The sequence below is a fragment of the Propithecus coquereli genome, unplaced genomic scaffold (assembly GCF_000956105.1).
Source record: "Propithecus coquereli isolate 6110/MARCELLA unplaced genomic scaffold, Pcoq_1.0 Scaffold9, whole genome shotgun sequence".
In the NCBI taxonomy this organism is placed as follows: Eukaryota; Metazoa; Chordata; class Mammalia; order Primates; family Indriidae; genus Propithecus; species Propithecus coquereli.
The window spans coordinates 14531480-14547235 of record NW_012155284.1 but is presented as its reverse complement, the minus strand read 5'-3'; the positions used below and the strand labels follow the sequence as shown (position 1 = coordinate 14547235).

The following is a 15756-nucleotide window of genomic DNA, read 5'->3' as shown; positions in this document are numbered from 1 at the left end:
GCTGTAAAATAGGACTACTGAAGAATTATGATACCACAAATAATACTAGTGTAGATATACTAGAAAGCCAGTTTCAATAAACTATATTTTTAAAATAGTAAGCAACAAATTTCTTACAATTAAATGTAATCAGAGAGATACAGCAAAAGAGAAAAATAAAAGCTAAGCTTTCTTCAAAGTATAAAAGCCAATTGGAGGCTGGATGTGGTGGCTCACACCTGTAATCCTAGCAGTCTGGGAGGCTGAGGCAGGAGGATTGCTTGAGCTCAGGAGTTCGAAACCAGCCTGATCAAGAACGAGACCAAAAATAGAAAAAATTAGCGGGGAATGGTGATGTGCACCTGTACGCCCAGCTACTTGGGAGGCTGAGGCAGGAGGATCACTTCAGCCCAGGAGTTTGAGGATGCAATGAGCTATGATGACTCCACTCTACTCTACCTGGGGCAACAGAGCAAGACTCTGTCAAAAAAAAAAAAAAAAAAAGCACCAATTGGAGCATCCTGAGAGGCTAAAAGAAAAAAAGTTCTGATCTCATCAGTTCTAAGTCAACGGTGACAGTAGCTAAAAAGTGAGAAAATCCAAGTGCTGTCTCAACACAGGCCTCTAGTACCTGACAGCAAAGAAGTTCTGCTTCAACCATAGCCAAAACCAGCTACTGAGACACTGTTCTCTGAGGAGGTCACAGGCCCAAAGGGAAGAAAAAGGAGTTCCCTGATGAGGAACAGAGAGAAATGTCACAATCTCCATGTATCTTGTCATAGTATTAGAATTCTTCTTTTTGATGAATTAATGTGTAAAACTGCATTATTAGTTTACTGCCAAGTTACCATCTTCACTGCAACTCTTAGAACCTCTTCTGAAGATGTTCTAGAAATAGCCTAGAGAACCCAGTCAAGTGTGGTCAGCAATGTTCATGCCAGCCTGATATATAAATTACATGTTTCAGGTTCACTCCGGAATTCTTCATTATGTACTAAAGGTCAAATACATAGCTAGAAAAACAAAAGGAGTCTACAAGGCACTGAAATGTAGTGAAGAAACATATGGGAGGTCACCCTGGGGATCTAACTCACTAACCTTAAAATTTTTCAATCTTATGGTCTATGTTTCCTGAAAGAGCTAAAAACCAAAGACCGTGTCTCTGGGAGCAGGGATGAGAAACATGGGTTTTAGTCTTACGTTTTTACATATTGACCCTTAACCTCCCCCCACCCTTTTTTCAAAGAGATGGGATCTAGCCATGTTGCCCAGGTTGGCCTTGAACTCCTTGGGCTCAAAGGATCCTCCCATGTCAGCCTCCAGAACAGCTGGGACTACAGGCATATGCTACCTGCACCTGGCTCTTTCCTGTTTTAAAAGACCCCTATAAATGGCCAAATTTGATGAAATATGCTTCAGAAATGATGATTCAATTCCAGTTGAATCTATTTCTGTACAGTTGCTATCTAGACATTAAAACTTTTGTTTTTAACTTTTGTTCCATGTTTTAAGGAAACGTCAAGTCAAATGTTGGAAACATATAAATACTCAGATTCACTGGAAGGCCATGCTAGAAAAAAATAAAAATAAAAATACTCAGATACTGGAAAGAACATAAAAGTTGACTAATACATATAATTAAATATAAAAGAAGGTGAGAGGATGAGAATAGCTACTAATATGAAAATCTAAAGCACATTAAATGAGTTATTTTTTAGATCCCAAATTATATTCATATAGATAGACTATCTACCTTATACCGAGGAAGAAGTTAATTAGTTATAGGCCTGGCTCCTCAACTATTAACAATCTATTAACATAAAATTGTAGTCATACCTACATCAGATACCAGTGAGAAAACAATGACAACATACCTTACAGAAGGAATTGGTGAACATTTCTGTCAAAGGCTGTGAAACTGCTAGGTGTGTATCTTCTGAGCTGATCTTAAAAACTGTTTCCAAGCACTGAATTGCAACTTGAAACAAATTTTAATAGTGAAAAAAAAAATTAGCAACTTAAAAAAAGAAACAACCTCTTCTTCCCTGACAGGACTGCAATCTGTGGAAATTCAGTATTTATGATCACAGAACATAAGGAAAACTAATTGGTTCAGCTGCAAATAGATTTCTGTTTATAGACCAGCTATTGAAGGAGGACAACTTGATTTCTTATTTCTTTTTTTTTTTTTTTGATTTCTTATTTCTTACTTAAGGAAAAATGTTATCTAGAATATGATTTCGCAATATATGTATTCCATTATACTCTTGTTGAAGACTACCAAAAAGACTACCAAAATCATTAATAACAACCTATTCTCCACTACAAACCTAAAATATTACCTTTTTTTAAATGTAAGAAATAGAATACTCAACCTGATTAAAAATAGTAAGATTCAGAAGATCACAGCAAATAAGCAAGATTTAATAAAATAAATATATAAGAAAAAAGCTAGGGAAAAAAAAAAGCAAAAATAGTAAGAGCAATAATCCCTGGCACATAGGAAGCACTAGATATTAATCCTGATATATTTATGTGAAGATAGGTTAGTTTTTAAAAATTCATTCATGAATGAGAATTTACCAAGTGCCTCCTACGTGTAAGGCACTGTTCTAGGATGGTAGAGAAACAGCAGTAAACCTAACAGAAAAAAATCACTGTCTGCATGATGAAGCTTACATTTAATAAACACAATAAGTAAAATATATAGCATGTTAAATGGTGATAGGGACCTCACATCTATTTTTGGTGTATGACAAGACAGCTGGCTGGTACAGACTAGGGTACAGACTAGGCAGACAGACATGGTGGGGGATTATGTTAAAAAGGAAGTCTGTCATCAGATGACAAGGCACTTCAAATGACATTTTCAAAAGATCTGGACTTCAAGGAACAGGCAAATGGAGAGCCTTCAAAGAAGTTAGTGACAGAGAATAACATAACTAGATTTATGTTCAGAACTAAAAGGCTGGTAGGAACATTGAGAATGGATTAAAGAGGGAAGCTGGGTGAGAAAGTGGAAGCAGAAACCAGCTATTAATAGATCCCTATGTAAATGATATACATAAATGAGGGGCCCCAACTAGAGCAGTAATAGTGAAGATTGCATATCCTGTCCTCTCTACAGGTACCCTTTGAGGGGAATGGAAGTAGATTCTTATCCCGATAGCACTCTAGTTTGAAAAGAAATTCTCTTCTGGCCCCAGGAGATAAGATGTAACCAAAATGCCCAGTGTATTTCCAGACAGTGTAGAATAGATTCCCTTACATTTGTATGTGACCTTTTAAAGATACATTATGTATTAATTTTGCCCCTGAAAAAATTACCTCTGTCATTAAAAAAACCAATCAAACAAAAACACTATTTTTTTAAAGCTACTGACCAAAAAAGAAAAAAAAAGAAAGAAAAGAAAAAGAAACTCTATTACTTTCACTATCCACAGAATTCTCCTTAGAAAAGGGATTGAATAAGCAACTAAGTTACCAATTATAAAAAGTCAAAATATCTTTTAGATACAAAATAATCTACTATTTACCCATTGCTCATTCTCTTCCTTTCTATTCTTGCCAAGCAGTTGTGTTTGCACTTAAAACATTGGGTGCCCCCCCACACACACACACACAAAGATTCTCAATGCCATGAAGGGACAGTTATTTTAATAATAATAATAATAATAATAATAAAAATGTGTGTATGTGTGTGTGTGTGTGTGTGTGTGTGTGTGTGGAAATGACCAGTAAAGGAAATGACCAGTCTGATCAGGAAGGAAGCTTATTCATTAAGAATACATGTATGTATCAGACTGGTCATTTCCTTTACTGTGCCATGTAGCTTGCACAAGTTTCTATTATTTTACTTATCACACTGTATTACATGCACTTAAACGTTTGTCTCCAATATTAGACTGTCTCCTTGAGGACAGGGCCAACATCTAATTCATCTTTGACTTTAACAGAGTCTGGCAAATAGTAGATGTTCAATAAATTTAATCTGCTAGCTTCTGTGTTTGCAGAAGTCATATTTTAATGGAATTAAATTCCATTCCAATTTTAATATGGAAGTCATATTTTAATTTCAGAGGAAATAAAAACAATTAAATCTGTGGAAGAGAGCATTCCACCCCCTGCCACACACACAGACATATTAATTCATAGCCTCATGAAAGATGGATAGTACCAAACTAAGCTCTTAATCAAAAATCAGAGTATGGAACTTCAGTGCTAAACACTGACAGGTGAAAAGTCCATGTGATGACTCAGAAATTTGTATGCCCTATCTTGTTTAGGCAGTTGAGTCCAGCTTCTTCATTTCTGCTGCCACAAACCTTAGAACACAGATCTGGCACATACTAGACACAATTAAGTATCACTAGAGGGACTGGCTTTTTTTTTGAAAACACAATTCTGTTTTGATAAGTAAACCTAGTTACCAAAATGTTTAGTTCTCAACACTAATAGATATTTAGAAAGACATATGATTTAGTGAACAAAGCTACCACAGCCTTGAAACTCAGGACTATCTCATTATCATTAGTAATCCAGCCCACCCACCCTGCCTCCGCAAATTAACCTGAGTGTAATAATTTAAATTACTTTTACTTCAAGATTCTCATTTATGAAACAGAGATTATTATATTTGATCTTCCTTTCAGAAGGTTACACTCAGGAATAAGTCATAAAAATCTAAAGAAATACTAACTGTTCCACTTTAACACCAAACAAAAATAGTTCAGTTTGGTACTGATGACGAGAAAGATGAGTAAAGTATTCAATTCAATAATACCATAACCCATCTGGATAACACTGAATTCAAAAGTTTTCACATGCTATGTGCCAGCCATTCACTGATTGTGATTCTCTTCACAAATCTATTAGATGGGAAGAGACAGATATCTCCATCTAATAGACTTAGGAACTAAGGTACAGACCAACCAAGTGATATGCCCAGGATCACTAGATTCAATTCAACAAATATTAATTGAGTACCTACAACATGTCAGGCACTTTTCTAGACACTTTTGATATATCAGTGAATAAACCAGAAGAGATCCCTAAACCTCTTGGGGCTTACATCCTAGTGAGGGATGGAGGTGTGGACCAAAAACAATGAACAAGTTATTAAAGGTAAGGAAGATGGAGACTGTGGAGAGCAGAGCAGGGAAGCAGCTGCAGATTAACAGAGAAGGGGAAGCCTTCCTGAAAAAAAGATTTGACAAAGACTTGAAGGAGATGGGGCTGTTACCTTTACCTGGAGGAACCAGCTAGAGCAAAAGCTCTTAGGCAAGGAGATTAGGTGGATTCACAGTGAGGAAGCTAATTTGGCTGAAGCCAAAGAAGAAAGGGGAAGAGTAGGTGACCAATATGTTCTTGAACTCAATGGAAGTTCAACTTACATAGATCCTTTAAGCAATGACTAAGTATCACAAGGAGTCATTGCAAGATTTTAAGTAGAGAAGTGACAGAATCTGACATGCTCTGTTTTAAAAGATCACTGGTGGCTGTGTTCAGAAACAGTCCATGGAGGGGCAAGAATAGAAGCAGAGAGACCAGTGAGGGACTATCACAGCAAAACAAGTGAGAAATACTTAGTTGTAACCAGGGATTATATATATATCAATTTTAACCACGGTAAGAGGTGGTCAAACTCTAGACATAATTTGAAGGTGTAGCCAACAGGATTTATTGAATGATTAGATACAGTATGAGAGAAAGGGAGGAATTCAGAATAACACCCAAGTTTCTGGCCTGAACAATGGATAGGATGGAGTTGCCATCAACTGAATTGGGGAAGCTGTAGATAGAACAGATTTGGGGTGGGAGAATCCAAGGTCAGTTTGGACAATGTTAAATTTGAGATGTCTATTAGGCATGCAAGTGGAGATATCTAGTAGGCAGTTGGATATACAAGTATGGAGTTCAGGAGAAAGGTCTCGCTGAGGGTATAAATTTAGGAAATATCAACATATAAATAAAGGATATTTAAGGCCAAGGAAGTGACAGATAACACCAAAGAAATGAACATAGATAATGAAAAGAAGAGGACCGACAGTGGACTGTTGGCACTCAAGGCCAGGTCAGGGAATAGAAGAGGAACCAGCAAAGGAGACAAAGAAGGAGCAAACAATGAGATAAGAAGACAACCAAGAAGGTATGAGGTGTCCTGCAAGCTAAGTGAATAAAGTACTGAGGAAGAGGGAGAGTGGGAGTGATCATCAACTATATCAATGGCAGCTAATAGGTCAGATAAAGACTAACAACTGACCATTGAACTAAACAACACAGAAATCACTGATGATCTTAATAAGAATGGATGGATTGGGAGACAGAGGCAATGGCCTAACTGGAGTGGATTTAAGAAAGAGTAGAGGAGAGAAATTAGAGAAAGCAAGTGTAGACAACACTTTCAAATAGTTTTGCTGCATGGGATACATAAAATTAGGCAGCAATGGGGGGTTAGTAAGACAAGAATAATTATTTGTTGTTTGTTTTTGCTCTATTAAGAAGGGAGAAATAATAGTTTATGTTCTGTTGGAAATGATCCAGTGGAGTTAAAATTTGATGATATAAGATGAAGAGACTAGAATAACTAGAGTGATGTCCTAGAGTAGGTGAGACAGGATGGGATCTAGTGTACCAGTAGAGGGGTTCCACTTAGAAAGGAATGTGGATAGTCCATCTATGGTAATAGACATGGAAGCAGAGTATGTAGGTAATGGGTGGGTAGTTGGGCAGTGGAAGTCTGTGGAAGTTGTTTACCTACTTTTTTTTTTATTATTATCAGAAATGAGGTCTCACTATGTTGCCCAGGCTGGAGTATAGTGGCTATTCATAGGATTGATCATGGTGCAGTGCAGCCTTGAACTCCTGGGTTCAAGTGATCTTCCTATCTCAGTCTCGTGAGTAGCTGGAACTACAGGCACACACCACTGTGCCTGGCTATTTTCTTATTATTTCAATTTTCCTGGTAGAGTAGGAAGCAAGGTCATCAGCTAAAAGTGAAGACAGGGGAAAAGGTTTGGGGAATTTGAGAAGACATGAGAAAGTATTAAAATGGTCATCTGGGAGCACAAAAGTATGAATGAACTTGGAACAGATAATGTAATTGCCTGCCAGCATTAAAGGTCTGCTTGAGGTTCACAGTCATGAATTTAAAGTGGGACTAGTTAGAAAAGTTGTGTGTTTTGCTCCATCTATATATGCCCACATGGATGTGGGCACAGAGTAGGTGGAGAGTTAGATTTAAATGAGGTAGGGTTTTACAAGAAAGGGAATGAGGGAGATACAAGGGAATAAGTATAATTATCAACCATGGAATTTAAGATGGGTAAGAAGACACGTGGAGAAATATGAGGGATCAACAGATTGGAGATATGGTGGGGTTGAAGAACTGTTGGGGTAGGAATTCTACAGGGAGTAAACTTGGAAATATAGTCAGTAGTGGTCAGGAAGTAAAATGTTTAAGATAGAGATTATGGGAGGAATGCAGTTTTGATAATAATGTCTAGGGAAGGGTTTCTCAATCTCACCATACTAACATTTTGGATCCGATCATTCCTTGTTTTCAGGGACTGTCCTGTGCATTGCAGTATGTTTAGCAGCATCCATGGCCTCTACCCATTCACTAGATGCCAGTGATACCAGACCCCTAGTTGTAACAAACAAAAATGTCTCCAGACATTGTAAAATCACCCCCAAGTTCAGAACCACTGATCTAAGGATATGACCAAGTGTTTGAGATCACTGGAGGAGAGAAGATCAAGAACTGAGGGAGAGTCAAGGGAATTGGAAGAATCATCTATGAGTATACTGCAATTGCCAAGAATTCAGACAGGAGTAGTGCTAGAGAGAGTGACAGTCAGGAAGAACCATAAGTCAAAAAAATAAAGCAAATGTCAGTAGGTGACAACAAGCAAGAGGAGTGGGTAATATAATGTGATGACAAGACTCAAAGCTGAAGATACACCAGCTTCACAATAGTGGAAAAGCTGGTACTAGAACTGAGACTCCTTCTCTAGGGCTTTTTTAAATGTCTAGAAGGTGGGCAGACACCTCCACATGATATCATGTTCAATTAAATTAGAGTCACAGAGTTAAAAATAGGGGTCAGTCAAAAACAATTGGCACCATTTCTGACTGCCATATATAACAAACAGCTGAAGGCACATATTTTTGGCTGAACACCATCCTAAAAATAGGATGTAACATCTTGGTTTTTAAAAAACTCTCCATTTTCTTTCTAGTCCTTAAAAGTATTAGACTGACTTTGATTAGAAAAGAAACATCTTTTCTTAAATGACTGCATTTATCTGTTTGCTATAAAGCAATCGTAACTAACGTTTTCCTTAGATATCAAACAACTTTATCTTCACACAGCTATCAAGGAGAATAACAAGACCTTAATATTCAATGGACTGACTGCAATGTTCTCCAACTGTGTGTCACCTGCTCCTCTTGCTGCCACCTGGAAAGGCATCATCTAACCAGACTGCAAGCAGATTTAGAGCAAATGCCCAATTTTTATCCTCACCTCCTAAAAACATATTCACAGGGAAGTGCTTGTTGAAATTAATAGATGTGTCCCCGTTACAGAAGCAGCTTCAAGATGAGGGATTCGAACTGTACTGGTGTTTATTAAGTTCTCCCAAATGCGCTCTCATCGCAATAATTAAGTCTTTAGGCCACAAAGAAGCTAGGCTCACTGAACCTCCACAAGCCCATCTGCAGAATTCAATCTTCTTTTGGTTGTACTGAATTTAAATTTCACAATGCATAAACATGAAGCAAAAAGATGATGTCAAAGAAACACATGATGCTATTATATAGTCCTATTCAATTTTATAGATTATCGAATCTAATATTGAAAGTTCACCTAAAACAAGAGTGAAATCCTTTAAAGTCCCAAAATAGGCACTTGTCAGAGCTAATGGTATAATTATTAGACTTTTACATAGTGCTATTACAATGACTAAGGTATTTTCATGTATTATTTCTAAACTGTATGCTTTCCTGTTAGGAAAAGGAGACAAGATCTTCAGCGTAAGAAACAAGATTTAAATCTCAGCTTTGTCATGTATTAGCTGTGTTCTGTTACTTAACCTATCTGGTTTCATTTTCTCATTTGTTAAATGAGGATAATAATAACATAACAGTCACCGTGAGGAAAAAATTCCCTATAATATACAAAGCATAGTTCTGACACATAGTAGCTGTTGAATAAATGAACAATAGTCCGCTTATTGTTGTTAACAAACAAAACAAGCATCAGAAAATGGAAATAAGATAACTTACAGTTAGGCCTCTCTTCTTGAAAGACCAACAAAATATTCTGATTTTGTTATAATAAATCATAAAGTTAGGCTTATAGCTATTTTATTCTTTATTTATAACACAAATAAATGCAAAGGGAAGGTGCCTACCTTCCAAACTTTCTTGCTCATCCGAAGTATAAGCATCCATCTGACTTTGTTCCCGTAAAAAATGAATAACTGCATAAACTAAGTGCTTGATAGATGACATTTTAGAAGCTTGAACACTTTTCCTTGATAAGAAATATGAAAACACTGAGCTAAATTATTTTAAACAATCAGTCAAGAAAGTTATAAATTACAAAGGTAATAAACAACGAGGGGTATCAATTACATTATAAGTAAAAAAATGAGGGCAGACAGGGGTGTAAAACATTTTTTTAAAGTAAAAAATGAAAAAACTATATTACCTTCCATATTTTCTCTTTTTAAAGAGTCAAGGGAGCACCAAAATATTGTCATGGTAATTTATTACATATTTTCATTTATACCCAGTAGTATTATACTATGTTAAATCTTGCTTACATAATTTTTTCAAAACATGTATATCATAAGCTTAGACTCTCACTGAATATGTTACTGTATCTTAACAGTCTACAAGGTACAGAGACAGAAAAGAATAGGGGTACAGATATAGAATCTCCCGAAGGCCTCAGCACTAAGTTGAGAGAGATTTCATACTGCTGACTAGGTGATCGACACCAAACATCTTCCTCTATTTCATGAGATTAAAAAAATGTATTAAGTAATTTACACTCCACCTACTTCTGTAGGCTGAGAGTTATTTGATGAGGAAACATATTCAAGAAAGGTTGTTTAACTGTTGTGTCGTTCTTAATAAAAATGGCATTCCATTTAATCAACAGACATGTCAGGAAATCATTGCCTAAGTCGATGGATACTACCAGCCGGCCAGCGCTCTCTGCAGAAGCCGTGCTCTCGTGGGCAAGCTGGAAGCTCCCGGTCATGTTCATTCACACGGAATACTATCGCATCCAAATAGTGGCGCAGGGCCAGCCGGCATTAATGGCTTATTTCCACTAAATCGCATCATCCATCTGTCCCCCAGGTTACCTAATTCAAAGCCAGGGTGTGGTACCCGCCACTAGAATGTTTATTATTTATGTACTTATTTTAAAGGCGATCTAAGCCCCTAGGCCATGGGGTTACAAGCACTAAATAAGCCTCCAGGGCAGAAGGTGAAAACAGAATGCGGGAGCGGAGGAGAAGGGGTCGGAAGAGAAAGGAGATGTCCAACCTTCTCCTTTTTCCACTCCCCAGAGCACATCGACCCCCCCCCTCCCTGCCTTCTTCCCTCCGGTACCCGGGCGTCGCCGGGGCCCTGACCCGCCTTGCAGCAGGGACGCGGTGCAGGCCTACGTCTGTGGCGGCGGGGGACGCACCCTTCCCAGATGGAAGCCCCTTACCAGGCAAGAGAACGCGAGACGACGGCCGAGGGCGCGCGGGCGTCGGAAGCCAGTCCGCTCGCCCCTTGCTCCTCAGGGCTTGAGCTGGCTCGGGATCGCAGCACTGGCAGCGGCCGCCCAAACTTCCCCGGCTCCCACGCCGCCTCCCTCTCAGCCCACCAGGCTGCGCGCTCCTCTCAGCCGGCTGGGTCTCGTCAGAACCGCCCCTGGGGCGGCGCGGGACGCGCGGGGCGGGGCGCAGAGCGGGGCGGGGCCGGCGCGGGCGCGGGCGTGGGGCTGCCGCACGTGGGAGGGCGCTGGCCGGGCCGCCGCCGCCGCCGTGGTCTCCTCAGCTAGGCCGACTCGCGCCGCCGGCGCCGAGACTCCGCCGCCCGCCTCGTCCACCTCCAAGCCGAAGGACTACGCGCCCGCCGCCGCCGGCCCCTCGGCGCTCCCATGATCTCCCGGTGCCTTTCGGCTGTGCGAGGCCTCCACAGGTATCTCCCGTGCGCGGTTTAACCTTGACCGTGGGCAGGGCTGGGTCTACTGCCCCTCAGTGCTTACGCCCCGAACTAGCCTTTCCCTACCGCACCCCAAGACGCTCCTGGGATCCTTTCTTCCCGCGGCCTGCGTGGTCAACCCTTGAGGGACACCTGGCGCGGCCACCTGGGGCCACCTTCTCTCCTCCGCTCCCTCAGGAGGGTATGCATTCCCCTTTGTTTGGGACTGCCTCAGCCGCAGTCAGCCAGACTGGGCACAGACCCGGGCCAAAATGAATGCGGAAAGATAGTCCCGGTAAGAAAACCATTTCACGCTTGCCCCCTTCCGAAACTGCAGAGCTGGCATTAAAAGTGCTGCAGCTGTAGACTGACGAATACAATTCTCCTTTGCCTCTCGCACACTTCATTAGCATTCCAATCTTTTAACATCCACTCAAGATGAAACCTCTTTGGTTTTGTTGCTTAGTTCCGTCCGTGCTTTCTAAATTTTTCTTTTCCTCCTTCCCATTAAAAAAACATTCTGCCTTTTGCTAGGGCAAATTGACTTGGCCCAAAATGGAGAAATTATTGCTTGGACACGGCTTTGGGCAGCCTCAGCTGCTATTCTGGATTGCTTCCTAGCTCTCTAACCACACCCCTCTGCAACAGACCACCAGCAGGATGGTGAGAGAATTAAATTCTTTGCACCGATGCACTGGTTTTCGGAAACAATGCCGCCACCACCCCCATTCCCAAATCTGCCTAGAACTGTAAATCCAAATTAACATTCAACAGAAAAAAAGCAATGTGTTTTTCTTGTTAGATATCTACAAACTACTTTGGAACATATCAACATTTAAGCATTTTAACAGTTTGTACGTTGCCAATCATCTGTGTGGTTAGAGCTTTGTGTTGCTCAGTCCTTACGGTTAAGGTGCATCCAGGGGACAATAGTAATTCTAAAGAGTTAATGTGGTGATTGTGACCATATCCCAGGCTGTCTTTTTTTGCTCGTCTCCACGCTGCAAGTGATATAGCTGTCAAATGAAGCTATACCAACAAACGAAGATCTTCACACAATGCCGGGGTGAGAAGGACAATAAATCTTCATATAAGACAGCAGTTCTCAAACTTTTTAATCTGAGGACACCTTTGCCTTTCAAAAATTACTGAGGACCTGAGAGCTCTGTTTATATGGGTTATATCTGTCCATATTTACCATATTAGAGATTAAAGCTGGGATATTTTTAAAGTATAATTTACAAAACAGTGATAAATGCACCACATGCATAAATAACATTTTTAATGAAAAATAACTATTTTCCACCCCCAAAACAGTGGGAAGAATGGCATTGTTTTTGTTCTTCTTTTAAACTTCTTTTTTGCTTTTTATTGTGGTAAAATATAACAAAATTTACCATTTTAATCATTTTTAAGTGCACAATTCAGTAGCACTAAGTGCATTCACATTGTTGTGCAACCATCACCACTATCTGTCTCCAGAACTTTTTTATCATCACAAACTGAAACTTTGTATCTATTACACAATAACTCCCCATTAACTTCTCCCTCAAGCCCTGTTAACTGTTACATCTTTATGTCCCTATGAATTTGACTATTCCAGGTACCTTACATAAGTGAAATCATGTATTTGTCCTTTTGAATCTGATTTATTTCACCTAGCAGGTGTTTTTAAGATTTATCCCTGTTGGAGCATGTGTCAGAATTTCCTCCTTTTTAAGACTAAATAATATTCCATTGTATGTATATACCACATTTTGTTCATTCATTTGTCAGTGGACAGTTGGGTTGCTTCCACCTCCTGGCTATTGTGAGTAATACTACTGTGATCATTAGTGTGCATATATCTGTTTGAGTCCCTGCTTTTAATTATTTGGGATACCATATATACCTGGAAGTGGAAATTGATGAATCATTTGGTAATACTATGTTTTAATTTTCGAAGAACCATCGTAATATTTTCCACAGGGATTCTGCCCATTTTTATATTCCCATTGGCAATGCACGATTCCAGTTTCTCCACATCTTCACTAACACTTATTTTCTGATTTTGATAATTATTCTAGGAATGACATTGTTTTGCATTTTTGCAAAACTAATGTGACTTAATAGAAGATAGCTGGATTCTCCTGCATTTAATATGTTCCACAGTTGTTTGTTTGTTTGTTTGTTTGTTTGTTTTAAGAGGCAAGTCTCTCTCTGTCACTGAGGCTATCGTGCAGTGGCCTGATCATAGCTCACTGTAACCTCAAACTCCTGGGCGCAAGCCATCCTCCTGCCTCAGCCTCCTGCATAGCTAGGAATACAGGCATACACCACTGTGGCTGGCTAATTTTTTAAAAATTTTTTGTAGAGACAGGGTCTTGCTGTGTTGCCCAGGCTGATTATGAGCCCTTGGCCTCAAGCAGTCCTCCCTCCTCAGCCTCCCAAAGTTCTGGGATTACAGGCATGAACCACCATGCCTGGCTCTTGTTGCACTGTTTTATTTGGGTTTAGGAAAATTAAGAAAATTCTACGTCACGCTCATGTGTAGTTGGAAAGAGAGAAATATTTTAATAGCTTTTAAAAGATAAGCATGGATATTCTTTGATATCACACCAAAGTTTGACAAATGATAGTTTTTTAAAGGTTAGTTTCAAAGTAGAATCTCAAACTATATCAATGTACTTTTCTTACTCTGTTACATTAAAATCCATTAGTGTATCTTACACTTTGAATGGATCTTCTATCTGTGCACGATTTTGTAACATCAAGTATGGGTCATTTGGAAATTAGTGGTTCACTGTGTTATAAAGTCTTCTTAATGTTGACATGTTTCATCATACATTATCAAACAGTCACATTCCTTAATATCCTCATCCATCTTACCAGAAGTCTTCATGTATTAGGAAGCTGTCAAGCTCACAGTGGCAGATATGATTTTCCAAAATTCTAATTTTCACTTGAAAGCTAGAATTTTATTATTGGCAACACATACTGTCAGTTGTTTTCCTTGAAGTGACAGGCTCATTTTGTTACATTTTTGACAGAGTTTCTGCCAAATACTTACATCTGAATAACCCTGATTTGTCTTTCAGTAGTTTTTTCCATTAAAAATGGTGTTCCATGGAAAAAGCATCTATTTCAGCTCACAATTCAATCAGTTGCCCAAATGCTTTTGGGCAACCAAATCCTCTGGACAACCATCACACTCAGGTATGTAGCAGAGTGCTCTATGAAGACTTGGCCACATATATTAATGCACACACACACACAATGGCCAAGATTTAATAAAATCATAATTTTTATGGTTTCATCAAGGACATTCTAAAGTGAAATTGACATTATTTTTATCATAAGTGCAGGCAATGAAGATTACAACTACTAGTACAGTTTGGTGACACTGCCTTGATTTGTTTTAAGGTGCCAGCAATTTATCCACCATTGCTTTTTAACAAATGTCCACAAAGTGACAAAGATAAATAATGTCTTACTATCGTTATGAAAGACATTTAACCTCATAGACTCTTTGAAAGGTTCTCAGGGACCCCTCCTCATACATCTACCCCCAAGGTTTGTGGACCTCATTTTCAGGTATCCGGAGTCTTTTTTTACGCATGAAAGAAAATAAATTTATAAAAAGCCATACAATTGTTACCTTGTTAGAAGCTACCATAAATTTATCAACTACTTTGTTACTTAAGGGCATATGTTACAGTTAATCATCATATACAGTAGTAGTCCTTAACTTAGGGTTTAAGTGACTTAATCACAGAATCTGCTCTCTGTTTCAAAATCGGTATCTTCCAAAAACGTTTAATAAATATTAGATAACATGGAGAGCTCTTTATGTTCTTCTGATATGTTTTTCCTGCTTGTATGACACTTGGGAGTTCCTTTTGGTATTATAGGAGTAACCGGGCTTTTGCTTAACTAACCTATGGTTTCCCTTGGGTTTTCCTGTTAGCAGAATTTCTATACCCCCTTCCCAAGGCCAGTTTGGCACCCAGGATCATTGATGGGGTATTAAGCTAATTTTTTGGGAATAAGTGGATTGGGATTCTGGAGACTGAATTGCAGTTGTTCGACTCATTTTATGACCTTAAGTAAATCACTCCCTTGGACCTCTCTCAGGTTCCTTATTTGTAAAATGAAAAGGGCTATACTAAATGGTATCTGAGGGTTTTTTCGTTTTTTTTTTTTAACTCTATATTGCTGTAGCAATTGAACCAGGAGAATTCCCCCTCCTACCTCAGCCAGATTACAACATGTGAGCCAAGCAAAATCTAATGTATGTTATAGAATGGAGGGATGAGTGACATGGTCAACAAAACAAATGAAAAGGGTGATTCAACGGTATTTAGCCAAAATGAAAGCTGTGATAGCCCTACTTTTCCTCTTTCAATTAAAAAAGATGGTTTGACTTTTAAAATTATGACAGCAATGCATGTTGATTATTGGAAACTTAGAAAATGACAAGCAAAAAGTGTTAAAAATATACATAGTCCACCTAACCAGAAGAGCCGATTATTAACAGCTTCCAGAATCTCTTCTATGTACAGATTTTTTTTACAAATATGAGATTGC

At 39.0% G+C, this 15756-nt stretch overlaps 2 protein-coding genes across 2 annotated transcripts in view; one reads left to right on the top strand and one right to left on the bottom strand.

Annotated features, from left to right (window-relative positions):
* The window catches only part of SGTB (small glutamine-rich tetratricopeptide repeat (TPR)-containing, beta), a 79185-nt gene extending 69674 nt beyond the window's left edge, over positions 1 to 9511 (bottom strand). Inside the window, exons 1-2 of the mRNA XM_012664555.1 lie at positions 9396 to 9511; positions 1854 to 1957 (exon numbers count right to left, since the gene is read on the bottom strand). Coding sequence (XP_012520009.1) covers positions 1854 to 1957; positions 9396 to 9495 — 204 coding nt within the window. The 5' untranslated portion in view covers positions 9496 to 9511. The remainder of the gene's footprint in view (positions 1 to 1853; positions 1958 to 9395) is intronic.
* Positions 9512 to 10972: 1461 nt separating this feature from the next.
* The window catches only part of NLN (neurolysin (metallopeptidase M3 family)), a 115869-nt gene continuing 111085 nt past the window's right edge, over positions 10973 to 15756 (top strand). The window contains exon 1 of the mRNA XM_012664505.1: positions 10973 to 11187. Within this exon, the coding sequence (XP_012519959.1) occupies positions 11147 to 11187 (41 nt within the window). The 5' untranslated portion in view covers positions 10973 to 11146. The remainder of the gene's footprint in view (positions 11188 to 15756) is intronic.